At 32.4% G+C, this 14,828-nt stretch overlaps 1 protein-coding gene and 1 pseudogene across 1 annotated transcript; one reads left to right on the top strand and one right to left on the bottom strand.

The window, feature by feature from the left end:
* Positions 1-495: 495 nt before the first annotated feature.
* Positions 496-2,756, top strand: LOC110689822 (60S ribosomal protein L18-3-like). Its single transcript, XM_021866649.1, has 5 exons — positions 496-607; positions 700-789; positions 938-1,066; positions 1,218-1,400; positions 2,322-2,756. Exons 1-5 carry the CDS (start codon positions 605-607, stop codon positions 2,478-2,480), a joined length of 564 nt encoding a protein of 187 aa, XP_021722341.1. The 5' UTR covers positions 496-604; the 3' UTR covers positions 2,481-2,756.
* Positions 2,757-8,603: 5,847 nt separating this feature from the next.
* LOC110689821 lies at positions 8,604-13,045 on the bottom strand (annotated as a pseudogene).
* Between the last annotated feature and the right edge of the window lie 1,783 nt (positions 13,046-14,828).

Raw genomic sequence — 14,828 nt, 5'->3', positions numbered from 1 at the left:
TTATTTGATAAGGGGTTTGATTTTGTACTCATTACATCTAAGTTTTCAAGTCTTTTTGACAACAATAATTCTTGTTCTAATTGTTTCCACATTTAGAGGTGATCTAAATCGGGCTAAGCCGGTCCAATGTATAATCTTGTGTCCAAACCTGCAAAATAGTGTCAAATTTATCTGATCAAAGCGGGTTTTTCGAGTTTTTTTGTGTCGAATTCAGATCTTGAACTAAAAATGGGTTTTTAGCCTTCCCAAACCAAAACTTTTCTAGATCGGGCCGGATTGGACTAGCGGGCTAAGTCATTCTTCTACATTATACACACACCCAAACCTAAATTCATAGATAAAATCCATAGGAAAAAAATAACAATATTATATCATATCATAAAAAGGCCTACAATCCAAGTCCACAAACCCTCCAAACAATCTACTCAAACGGATCCAACCCAAACCCAAATGAAAAACCCATGATCTCCATTCTCCAACCTACAACACCCAACTAAAGCCCCAATTACAAATATAAAAGGCCAAAAACCCTAGTTTTCATTTCCTCTCTTGCTATAGCTTCAGCCGATACCGCATCAGATCATCACTTTCCTACTGCGAAACCATGGTAACATCTCTCTCTTTCTCTCTCCTCCATTTTTACACCTTCAACCTTCATTCTATCTCCTCTTAATCATCGTATTCTGCTTTTCTTTTTAGGGCATCGATTTGAAGGCAGGAGGCAAAAGCAAGAAGACCAAGCGCACTGCGCCTAAATCTAACGATGTTTACCTCAAGCTCCTTGTTAAGGTATCATTTTTTTTTTTTTTTTTGTCAATACCCAGAAATTTTATCAAATACCCAGTTGAATTTCATTGTCAAATTTGGTTTTTTTTTTGGTTTAATTTGTGAAATTAAATGGTGGGTTAATCTGGGTTTTTGGTATATTTTTTTTCAGCTTTACCGATTTTTGGTTAGAAGAACTGGTAGCGATTTCAATGCTGTTGTTTTGAAGAGGCTTTTTATGAGCAAGACTAACAAAGCCCCACTTTCTCTCTCTAGGCTTGTTAAGTATATGGCCGGAAAGGTACTTAATTATTTAATTTGTTTTAGTATGATTTAATTTATATTATTATAATTTGTTTTAGGATGATTTAATTTATATTATTATGATTTAATTTGATTTAATGGATGTTTATTATTGGGTGTATTATTGAAATGCAATGTTTGTGATATAGGATGGCAAAATTGCTGTTTTGGTGGGAACTATTACTGATGATATTAGGGTGTATGAAGTGCCTGCCATCAAGGTTTGTGCTCTGAGGTTTACTGAAACCGCTAGGGCTCGTATCGAGAAGGCCGGTGGCGAGTGCCTTACTTTTGATCAGTTGGCTCTAAGAGCTCCTCTTGGCCAGAACACGGTATAATTGCTTTGATCCAATCTATCCTGTTCTTTATTGTGCATTTGTTTGTGTTAAAAGTGCTTACTTTTTACGGTACGATGCAAATTATGTGATTTTGACATAATTGGAAAATTCATTGGTTAACATTTTGTTAGTGCATCATTCTTTGCATTGTTGCCTGTTTTTTAGTATACTGATGATGTTGATTAGGAGCGTGTAGGTGTTGATTAAATAGGATGTTATATTCTGGTGAAAGGTTATTGTTGTGTGGATTTAATTGGCTACATCAGTATATTAGTGATAATAATAGGAGGGACCAAAAAATGGTGCTGGGTTTGAATTTGAACTTTTGAAGTTTTAGAGAATTTGTGTTATGAAACTATTTGAAACTGTGGAATGCTGATTCTAGCTACTCCTTCAAATGAGCTTATGTAGTATTTGTAATTTCATATGCTGAAATTGAAGTAGTTGAAAGTACAGAACTCTGAATGATATGAAGTATTGAAGTGATAGCCTAATCTTAAAGCAATGTACTTCACCTCTGCCTCATATGTAACAATGGCTATTAACACACGGTGACATGTTGCCGGTAGATCACATATGTATTATGATTTCTCCAACGTGAGATGCTGATTGCATACAGGCAGCTCACTCCCTTCATATTTTCCCTCTACTTGCCGCCTGTAAAACAAATGAGTGTTTAAGTTCGCTTTACCTTGGTGTTTGCATGGTTTAGTTGCATATATGTAACATTTGTTCTGAACTCTACTCTAGTTTGTTTGTTGAGTCTTTTTGCAAGTGTTAAAGTTAATGGTTTGTTTGGTGCTTCTTAAGTTTATAATAGGAGTTTGTTTACTCATTTGATTATGCTGAGGAAATTTATATGGATTGGTTCTTTACTTAAGGTATTTTTCTTAATATTTTACTATTAAATGGTAGGTTCTGCTAAGGGGTCCTAAGAATGCTAGAGAGGCTGTCAAGCACTTTGGCAAGGCTCCTGGTGTTCCCCACAGTCACACCAAGCCTTATGTGCGATCTACTGGCCGTAAATTCGAGAAGGCCAGAGGTAGACGTAACAGCCGTGGTTACAGGAATTAAGTCAAATATCAAGATAGAAGAGTTTGTTGGTTTCTATTGTCAAAGACTTTGTCAATCCATGTGTTACAATTTGGGTTTGAGCTTCATTTTTCCTTTTTATGTTGGGTTAGCAAAGCAAATTATTAGTTATAGCAGATTTTGCCCTGACGTTAATGTTGTTATCATCAGTTTTGAAGGTAAATTTTGTTGAAGAGATTGCCTTAACTTTTGCCTGCTTTTTGCTCAAGTGTTGCCTAGGGGATGTTTTTGACTTGAATGTTACTCCGTATGTTTTAAGTTGATCTTTCTGAAAGTTGAAGCCATCATTAAGCAAATTTCTAGTCTTAAAAGCTATGGAGTATTAAACCTGTGGCAAAATTAGTGAATGAGTTTAGAAATAAAGTACTAAAAAAACCGGGATAGCTATAAAATTTTTAAATGATCCAATGCAGTTTTTGCTGATTTCATTGTTTGTCTTATATTTTAAGATTAGCTTGTTCATCATATAAAAAATTAAACAAATTAAGAACGATTATAATCTTATTACTCGTATCTTTATACCTAGAACTCGGACTCCAATTGGTTTCTCATTTCTTTATCTTATCTACTACCTCTATTTCGTGTTTTGTATTATTTGCAATATTTTCCTAAAATGCATGTCACAAATTATTTGCAACAAATTAAAATTTTCCTCCTTTAGCAAATTTTTTTCGTATAATTACCAACTTACCTTTACTTAACTTTAATAAATATATTAAATCATACTTCCTTTGAGTTTTTATTTTTTTATTTTTTTTATTATTTTTTTTTTTAAGTTGCAACACTTTTTTTCACGTTTGTTGATGCATGATTTCAATCGTTAATTTATTTACCAATATGTAAAAATTATAAACATTTGATGTTAATATAGTATAAATCGAGACGAATTTAATAAAAGTCCACATGTTTATATTTTTTGCTTGAGTATAAATCATCAAAGCTAGTCAAAGAGAAACACATGAATAGCGTAAATGTCAAATGTTGCAACTATTAAAAAAAAAAAACGGAGGAATTATGTTATTAACCTAAATTAGTTCATCCATTATTTAAACTTAACCCACATTCTCTCTCCTCTCTCACCACCAACACCACCACGTTTTCTCTCTCCTCCCTTTCAGCCGCCACCACCACCACTTTTCTCTCTCTTATTTCATATCTCACAACCGCAACCACGCACCACTCAGTTCGATTGCCACCCTTTTACTTGTGACAGTTGCCGCCACTTTCTTCTCTCCTCGTCAGAGTCGCCGCCACCTTTTCTTCCCTTGTCAAAGTCGTCGTCCCTCCTTGAAATTAGAAATTAGAAATTGATTAGGAAAAAGGAGAACATGAAATTAAGCTTAAAATCTGAGATCTATAGAAAAAATGGTGAAAGATTGTGGTTAGGGGGTGGGTGTGGGGTATCTTCGCGGTGGGTAAGATTGATGAGGGGTAAGTTTTGGTGGTTGTGAGTTAGGTCGGGTGGTTTTTGGTGGTTATGATGAGGGTTTCGGATCTTGGTGGTGGTGAGAGGGTGGTTACGAGGTGCGTTTGTGGTGGTTGTGAGTTGGGTGGGGTGGATTTTGGGCATGTTTCAGATTTTGTGGTGGTGAAAGGGTGGGTTGGTGGGTATATGGTGGTTTCGGTGGCGTGGGTGTTTGTGTGGTGGTCGTCCGACCGATTAATCACATGGCCCCTCTATCTCCTAATCTTTGCTTAAGATATTTTTTCCATTTAAATGATCACCTTAAACTACTACCATTATTTTTTTTTTAATTTACCACAAAAATACAAAAACTTTGAGTAGCACTACCACTTTGATTTTCCGGCAGGAATCTCCGGTTGAAGAGGCCCAACTTTTTAAATTTTCCAACAAAAAATCCATATGAAATGACAACATTGCTCCCGCATTAACTCTAAATTAGGTAATACAATTCAATTGCCTCTAACTCCCCCAATATCATAAAACCCTAAATTCAATTTGATCATGACCCTAATTTTAAGATTCAATTAAGAAATTACATCAACTATGATGCGAAATTAAAATTAATTTACATGAATTGTGTTCGGCCACTGAATTCACTTGTTGTCTCTACCACAATTGATTAAAATTTTATAGAGTAGGCTACACCAATTGGAGATTCTTGTCGGAAAATTGAATGTGGTAGTGATATTCATAGTTTTTGTGTTTTCGTGGTAGTTTTTTCAGAATTTTTTTTAAATGGTAGTTATTTTCTTGGCAAAATTTCCATTCCAAACTAGTTAAATCAATGTTGTCTTTAGTTGTATCATTTTTGTAATTGTGGACTCCTAGTCTCCTAGGCAATTTTTGAGAGAAAAAATAAAAAGGGCTCATATGATAGGGGAGAAAATATATTAATTAACTATTAAATGATGAAAGGAGTATCTAAGGAAGAAAAATTTAAATTATTACCGTTAGAGAGAATAAACTGTTTTTTGAAAGTTGATACTTATAATAATATAGCTGACTAGAATTTTAATAATAAATCATTTTTAGTTTTGGAAGGAAAATTTTTAATGACAACATAACATGTATCTAATTTTAGGATAGGATGATATCAACGGTTGCTGTTTTAGTATTAGCTATAGATAAGAAAAGTGATGCATTTAAATTGAAACTTTCATTCTTAAAAATTGATGCATCTAATAAAAATGGAGGAAATAATTTAACTATGGTTCAATTCTTAAAACTATGTTATTCGTTTAGAGACAGAATAGGACCTTGATGATTGCATTGCAACCCATAATTTTATTTCTCTGGCAAATGCTAAAAGCCTAAAATGTTCAACCAAACAATACGATTTGACATCGTCAAATACGAAGACTAGAGCAAGAAATATGAGCTAATAATTCGATCAAAATCTCTGTCAAATCCTTTACTAATAGGAAACAAACCCCATCATTTGATATCAAACGATATTTAAAAAAAGAAAAATTAACAAAAATAATCCGAATTATTGACCATCTTCTCATTTTAATTCAAATTAGTCTTTAATTTAGAATAATCCAAAGTATTGGGGGTATTTGCTTATATTAGTCTGAGCAAGGTATTAACTTGCTAAACAGGTTAAATTACTCATGTGTGGCCCACTTTTGTTGTTTTATTAATTGCATTACTCCCAATTGGTCTAAGCTGCACCCTTATGCAGCTATTCTAGCTGCAACACCAGCCCATAACCCAATTTCAAACGTGCCCCATTAAAAAAAAGCCCTAAACCAAAATGAGCCCACCCAAAAATCTGAACATATCTTTAAATGCAGCCCACCCAATTGTCATTTATACAAAATCGTCACTTCCAACAGCTATTCTTTTTTTTTGTTTTTTTTTAAAAAAATCGCCACTCTCAAATTTAAATTTCTTAAATTTATTACTCCTCTCTTTGATTTTATCTCTCTTACAATCAAATGCAATTCACTCTCTCTTCTCCAAAACAACCATGGATATTTGAAATGAGATGAAAATCAAACGAATTCTCCCAAAAAAGGTAATTTTATGTAAATTTCACTTAATTTTGTTTGAATTTATATGAATATCACTTAATTTTGTTTGAATATTGTCCGCTACTCTGTTGTTTGAAATTTTTATTAAAATTGTTAAAAAATTTAGTGAAATCAAACGGATACCTTATGTTCATAAAATGTTTTGAAATATTCATAATATTATTATTTATTGTTCATATGATAAATATTCTTAATATTCATAAAATGTTCTCATTTTGTCTGTTTTGTCAGTTTATGCTTATGTTCATATTTTGAATGCTTATGTTCACTTTATGAAATGCATATGTTCATACTTTTATGCATATGTTCACTTTCGTTCTTAAATTTTTATGTTCATATTTTGAATCCTCTTGTAAACTTTCTGAAATGCATATGTTCACTTTCTGAAATCCATATGTTCATAATTTTTATGTATATGTTCACCTTCAAAAATGCTTAATTATGTTCATACGCATTCAAAAAATGAACCAATGCATATGTTCATATTTTGAAAGCGTACGTTCATTTTTTAAAATGCATATATTCATATTTTTAGTGCATATATCCATATTTTTAATAGTTATAATGCGTATGTTTCATAATCATTTTATTTTTTATTTCTTCAATTTTCTTTTGTTCATAATTAAAGGCCGTAAATTCAATTCATATGAATTGCATGTTCACAAACCTAATCAAATTGATCAAAATTCATTACAAATCACCACAAAAAAAAGGACGAAATTCATACATATATCAAATTGATAGAGATTAAACAAAATACAATTACAATTGAATATAACCTAAAAAAAACCTAATTACAATCAACAAAACAAAACACTAATCTGTATTGACAATCTCTGAAGGAATAACAACTAATTCCATAGTAAGCAACAAAATCAATCGAAAAAGTGAAACAAAAGAGGAAATAAAGAAAACAGAGGAGAGAGAAAATGAAGAACGAAAGAGGAAAAACAGAGGAGAATAAAATTTTGATGAAAATTATGATCGAAATTTTGATGAAAATTATTATAGGAAAGAAAAGTGAAGAGAAAAGTACTGCAATTAATTTGTGTTCATCACCTATTATAAATTGGCAAATCACCCAAAAATTATATATGCAATATCAATCACAAAATCAGAAAATATAACCAATTAAACCAAATTACAAATCAATAACATAAACTAACTTATATCAACAATCTTTTCAAGATTCCAATTAAATCCATCACGAATTAACGAAAATACAAAAAATGGAGGAGAGAGAAAATTTTAAAAGAAGAAGGTGATGCCAAACACAATGGAGAGTGAAAATTTCAACCAAAATTAAGAATTAAGTAAAGAATTTTGAAAAAAAGGGAAAAATTTATGTAAAACTTAAGAAATAAGGAAAGAAATAAAATAGGAAGAAGATTGAAAGGAGATGAAGTAATATATACTAGTACTCTAGTAGTACATAATATATATGTGTGTTTGGTGTATAAAAGGGGGTATTTGTGAAGTGGTGCAGCCAGCTTGATGCACAATGGTGCATCTAAGAATATGCGCATTACTCCTCCTTACCGTCATTTTTGGAACCATTTATCAAATCTTCATAAATCACCATCTTCTACTACTATTTCTTCTTCCTCTGATCACCATCAAGATTTCATCCTTTTGGTTCATCCTTCAAATATTAAACCTTGTCTTCTGGTGCAATATCATTTAGCCTCTCATATGCATTAACTCATTCATCAAAATTATGGCTTGATGTTTCAGTCGAAGCTTAGGGTAGTCAATAATGGAGTAGTAATGCAATTAAAATGGATGCGAGAAGTTCCATACAAACGCTTCCCTAATTGTCATGTGAAATTAGAAATTGCATTTTTATGGATGTGGGAAGTGTAAAAAAAAAAAAAATTGTCATGTGAAATTAGAAATTGCGTGTGAAATTTTTTCATCCCCAATTGCATTTTCAAATTTATTGAAAATTTGAAATACGATAGACATTGAAAATTGCATTAACTTACTATGTTTACAAACCAATGTTCGTCTCGTCTCGCCCTAAGCTTAGTGAATATCAAATTATGTATTTCGCCTCTAAGCTCCAATAATTTGAACTGCAATTGAATTTTAATGGAGTATTAGAACCAAAGAAATACATGATCGAATATCAAGAACAGAGAAAAAAAAAAAAGGAAAATTTACAAAATTTGAAGACAAAATTTGAAGGCGAAACGTCACACATGTGAAATTGTTCTTTGATGAAAGCACTTCCATCGAGTAAATCCCAAGCTTCATAAAAGGTATGAAAATGATACTATAGTTTGGGTGGTTAGAGGAGAGAGGAAGAGTAAATGCAATTAAAAAAGTTAAAAGTGGGCCCCACACATATAATTGAACCTCTTTAAACTAATATGAGTAACTATTCCCAATACTTTGAATTATTCTAAATTAAAGATTAGTTTGGATTAAAAATGAAAAGATGGTCAATAGTTCGGATTATTTTTGCTAATTTTTCCTTTATAAAATTAAGATAACAAATTAAGATAGCGACATTATAAGTTAAATGGTTTCTCCTAAGTAACACCTTCGCACAAATGACATTATAGTTTACGTCTTGTGCACCCTCATACAAGCACAAACAAATAAACAATAGACCATAACACGAATCCCATATTTGTAAGGTAGCATTCACCTAATTCGACTAGAACTAGGATTTAATTGAATCTTTATCAATGGTTTCCTTAATACTACCAAATTCATTGCAATACTTACAACAATAATATATTACATTCCTAATTATTTAAGGAGTAATAATCAGGAAACTTATAAATAAAGACTTCCTCTGTAGACAAGAAGCCAAGATCTTGTAGAATGTCAACACATTTCCTACCTGGCCTAATGCGTTGTGAATACCAAGGCCAGCACGTCTTTTTATAAAGGACTCCATAGCAAACTTGTTCTCACAGCAATTCGCTCAAGAACACAACCTTTGCTCAACACCGGCTGCCAATCTACCAAGTTATACTTGTTAGGCTAGCAATCCTAACACATGGAAAAAGTTAGTGTAAATAATTGCAGCTATAGCTATAATAATGTAAATAAAAGTATAGAACTATATATGCACCTAGAAAGCTAGAATAAGTTTGGTGAGATTCGACCCTTGGCCTCACGCTTGGAAGACGGAGAACTAGCCAACTACTCTAGCCTCCTATCTCTTTTAAAAGGGGTGCAACAAGAGGAAGTATAGAACTAATATGCATGCGCCTAAAATAACAATGATAGCATTATAAACAAAACCATTCAACTTAATTTCAAATAACACAAGATATTTCAGACATTGTGACAAGAAAAAAATGTATCCAGGGTCATCACTAAAACTTATTTGAATCTCAACAATTGGGACAAAGGGGAATAATTAAATACCATACAATGGAAAAGGAGGAGATCCCAAAGATGGAGAACATTGTACAAGGGAGACACCATATCAACACCTTTGTTAATCATGTATACAGCTAATTAAAGCATGTTATGCTCTTTCTAAAACAACAAAAGTTTTTTATTGAATGCATCAAGCAAGCCAAAGAGCATCTTGAGAAATACCAGAGGATTAAAACTTTTCAAAGAATTCCAAAATATGATTGCTTATTTCTTCCGGCTTTTCTTGATTGGTGAAGTGAGCAGCTCCTTCCATTACAACAAGCTCAGCCAAAAGTGGTACATCTCTCTTGAACCCACTCTTGTGTAAGTAATCCTTCATGTACGGAAAACTATAGGTTACGTCCAGCTCCCCCACAATGAACTTAACTGGTACTTTAACTTGCACCCCTGTCCATGGTGCCATGAGCTCCCAAGTCCTACCAATAAAAAAGTGTGCGGCATTAATAAATGGTTCATTATTCTCAGGGCCTATTGAAATTGAAATGCCACAAAAGCATAAATTCAAGACATTTGCATTGGCAACTTTGTTAGTCCTAAGAATCAAGTGATGGATTCCCAGTGATTCAAATCCTAATTGCTGTGACAATGAGTCAGCATTAACATACCAAACTATGTACTTCCCCCGTTTTTTTTAATTGCACCACTTTCCTAATACGGAAATTTCAAATTAGTTGCATCAGTTTCCTTTTTAACTAATAAATTCTGCCTCTCTCTCTCCTATCACCTGTACCCTATTTATTTTTTCTCTTTACCTCTCTCTATTCTAAAAATTGCCTAGGAGTCCGTGAAAACTTAAGTGATGCAACTAAATAAAAACAGAGGAAATATATTGGTTTTGGCAAAAACTAACTGTTTCAAAGGCCTAGAATGGTCTACCAAAATAAAAGAAGACAATGATTATACATGCCCTATCTTTTGTCCTACAATATTCATATAGAGTCATGAATGCATATGGATATGGTTCATACAAGCCTCAATCCCATGTCTCTAGAGCAACCACTTGGACCTTATAGAATGATTCCCGGTGAAAATATATTGTCAATTGCCAAAGATTCTTTGAAGTAAGCATATACCTGACACTCTGAATTCTAGCAATGAGTGTATGTGTATCTCTTACACTGTATAACTATAGCACTACATACACAAATACTTCTGCATATCGGCTTATGCCTCATCACACCATCTCAAGTTCAAGCTGGTGCTAGTCTTTATTCTTTAAGTGATGTATGTGAACTGTTGGGAAAATGTAAGGACAACGATCACACAATTAGTCTAAAAGCACTTCCAAGACTAAGGAGAAACATACAGGTTCATGGCTCGATAGTAGTTCAAAGCACCAGTAAAGCCTGTCTGTTTGAACTTTTCAGCATAATAGTTGATGTCGTCCTCTGAAAGCCATGGAGGCAAAGTAATAGCCTTTTGTGCACTTGCTGCCAGTTTTCCTTTAGGTATGCAAGGAGGCTTTGGATCACGGGATAGCAGGAATTGCTTCATTAATCTAGCAGTATCGATACTACTAAATTCTTCCTCTATCTCTCCAGGTTCCTACAGTATGACAGCAATCAGTCAGGGATGAACTGTAATGCCAATACGTTCGTGAAACCTCTAAGACTGCCCCAAAAGGTAAGTGCAATGAATATACGATTCGCGTCCATACTTATCAAAGAATAATTGAGCCAATAACCGATTCGCCTGATAGTTGTCCAAACAATGTTGCCAAAGCGGGCAACTGAACTACCAATGAAATAAACTTCAGTGAAATAGCTTCTGAACAGACTAGACAATAGTGTTCTTCGTTGAGAGATATGGGTTTCAATAAGAATGCTGAACATAATACTCTGTATTTGATAATTGGGCAGACTATTGACTGTACGGGTCAAATTCATCATCAGCCAGAAAAAAAATAAAATTCAAAAGCTATCAAATACCTAACCCCGAATTATCCATCAAAATCATGTTAAGCATCCATCAAATTGTGGTTGAGTAAAGAAATTATTACAGATAGTTAATTGGGCAGAACTAAATTCGAGTAGTGTACCAGGTCGAATTTGTCATCATACACCAAAAAGAAGACTTACAACTTTACAAGCCATCAAATAATTCTCCATAATACCCATCAATTGACTTACCAGTAAAAAAAAAAAAAAATTTACAGTTCTAATTCAGAAAAAGTAAAATGCCAGCATCTAACTTTTACAATTCAACATATTCAGTTGCTATAAACATCCTATATGCAGCCATCAAATGGGAAATGGGGGTATATAGTATATACCCAATCAATGTACAGAGAATATAAATCAAGGAAATTCTCAAGTGGTTCTTTATTTTCACTCAAAATTCCATTTATCCACTGAAAATCAGAATCTGGGGACCTAGGGTTGACTTCAATTTCACTAAAAAAATCAGGAAAAAAAAAAACATTAATTACACAAACTACCAAAAAAAAAAACCAATAAATTATCAAACAGTATTCAACAAACCACAAAATAGAAGAATTAAATGAACTAAACATGTCAACATCAAAAAAATCATGAACACCAACCAAAAATTACACAAAACATTCATCAAAAATACTTAAAAAAAAAAAAAACTTAATTTTAAAAAAAAAAAATTACCTGAAATCTACAGATATAAAAATCATCCCCAAGAGAATTACGCAACCCATCAACAGGTTTCCGATTAGGGTTCCTCGGCGAAAACGGAACACTCAAATTAACCAACGCCTTAATTCTATCAGGCCGAAACAGAGAGAGATGCCAAGCAATAATCGCACCCCAATCATGACCCCCACCAACAAAACCTGCTCAATATCGAGAAAATCGAGAAGAGAGATTAAATCTCCGACGACATGAAACGAGGTGTAACTCGAAGAACACGGCGGCGCGTCGGTGTCACCGTAACCACGAAGGTCCGGTACGACGGCGCGGTAACCGGCGGCGGCGGCGGAGAGAAGCTGGTGACGCCATGAATACCAGAGTTCAGGGAATCCATGGAGGAAGAGGATTGTTGGTTTTGTGGGGTCACCGATTTCTGCTATGTGCATGTTTATGCCATTTACTGGGATTTTTCTGTGAGAGATTTTGTCCATTTTTCTCTGGGTTTTTTTTATTTTGAAGGAGATTTTCTGGGTTTTTTTGTTTTTGAAGGAGAATTTCTGGGGTTGTTTTTGATTGGTGAAGATTTTTATTTGTGGTTTTTTTGAGGTTCAGTGAATTTGTTCCTTCACTTTCGGAAGGAAAGAAAATTAAAGGAAGAACACGAGAAAGAAGATATTCACTTCAAGTTTCACGAGTTGTCAAAAAAAAAAAAAAATTCAAGTTTCGCGTGGGAAATCTGTGGGACCTTTGACTTTTGGTATAGATTTGTGCCACGTGGCATATTGCATGTGTATTTTGATGGAAAAATCGTGGAAAAAATACTCTCTGTTCTCAAATAATGTTTCTACTTTGACCAAATTTGTCTCACAAAAAGATTCTATAAGAACATTATTGTGAAATGGAGGAGTAATAAAAAGAAGAAAAGCCAAGTTTGTAATAAATTTAGAATGCAAATTAAGCAACAAAATTATAATTAAGGTTATCTGATTTTTTAAAGTAAGTTATGAAGTATCTTAACTTAAAACAAATCAATCCTAAATTGTTCAATGTATCCCGTCAAAAAAATAAAATAAAATTGCTCAATGTAGCACTTTTCACATGTAAACTTGCTTATAATGAATTAACTAGTTTAAGTCCCGTGCAACGTACGGTTTTTACTTAACCTAATTATGAATTACTATATTAATTTAACAATAATTGGTTTTTACTTAACCTAATTATGAATTACTATGTTAATTTAACAATAAATTTTTTTTAAAGAAAAATCAATATTTTTTAAGTGAAACAAATATTTGAATTTCTTTTCAAAAAAAAAAAAATGATTTTTATGTTATATTGATATCAAAAGTTACTCGTATTGATCATTAAACATTTAAAAAAAACACAAATTTCATAATTATAGGATTTTATATAAGAATAAAATTTTATGTTATTTATAACCCGTACAATGTACTTATATACTCCATATGTGGCTATTTTGTTGGCATGTTTTGACTGCCACAATATTTTATAGCATACTTTTTTTTTTTTAAAAAACCATATTTTATAGCGTACTTTGACTTGCACAAGTATTTTATACAAATTTAAGTGACTTATTTTTTTGACAATTAATAATCAAGGTTTTTATTTATTTATTTTTATTTATAATTATTGAATTGTGGTGTTATTATTTTAAATAAATCAACAAATATATAATAAAAGTTAAAGTTTTAATCCTGGTCATAGCAAAAAAACTTTCAAATGAAAAAATACGATGTAGAATGATACGAAGTATGGAAGTAGTACATTATTCTAATAATATTACTTTATATACGTAGTATATGTTGTTTATTATAGAAAATACCTATTATAAAATATATGAAAGATATGTTAAAATATTTTCATTGGATGCATATAGAATATAGTTGTCAAATTGAAAGTTAGATATCATAGGATATATCAATTAATATGCATGAAGATTTGAAAAAAAGAAAAAAAAAAAAAAGGAAGTGAAAGTGGCGGAAATTTTTTTAATCAGAACATGACGAGTGTCATGTCAAATTTGCTTTTAGTATTATGTTATTGATTGATGATGTTAGCAGTTTTATTCAAAAAATTATACATAGTAAAACTTTTCTATGCATATATTGTCTATCAAGAGAATCAACGATTCAACGGGCCTTCTTTGGAAAAATTATGTATAATTTTTTTTTTTTTCGTTGAATGTGGCAAGTAAAATAAGATGGAAAGAACAATTAGAGATGGTAACAATACTTCTTTGTGGGCTTGGATTTTGGTGGAATGATATCAATGTCAATATTGTCTCATATTCTAGGCATCAAGTGGTAGTAAAATTTATGGTTGACAACAATTGTTCTTTTTGGGTGGCTATTAGGAACTTAGGATTATGTTTGGACGATTTCAATTCGTGGGATTTAGTGTGATTATTCAAGTATTTTTAATGTGTGCATTTTCGTTTTTATTGGAAGCATGTCAAAGAAAGATGGTGGTGCTATTAGGATGAATGCTTTTAGAGAGGTTATTAATGAGCGCGAATTATGTGATTTAAGATTTAATGGAAGCACTTTACATGACAATTACGATGTACAAAGTCGGGATACATCATTAGAGAAAGATTGGATAAATAAATTTCTTGCAAGTGATGAATGGTGCGCTATGTTTCCTCACATGATAGTGCTTCATTTCCCTACATATAAGTTAGAACATGCACCGATTCTATTGGATACTACAGCTACTTTGATACATTATCATGATAGTATGATATTTCATTTTGAGGGTTTTGTTTGTCAAGTGAGGAATGTGAAACTGCGGTGAAGACTTCTTGGGATTATGC

This window comes from Chenopodium quinoa, unplaced genomic scaffold (assembly GCF_001683475.1).
Source record: "Chenopodium quinoa cultivar QQ74 unplaced genomic scaffold, ASM168347v1, whole genome shotgun sequence".
NCBI lineage: Eukaryota > Viridiplantae > Streptophyta > Magnoliopsida > Caryophyllales > Amaranthaceae > Chenopodium > Chenopodium quinoa.
Note: the sequence above shows the minus strand (reverse complement) of the source record. Positions and strands in the feature narration are given on the sequence as shown.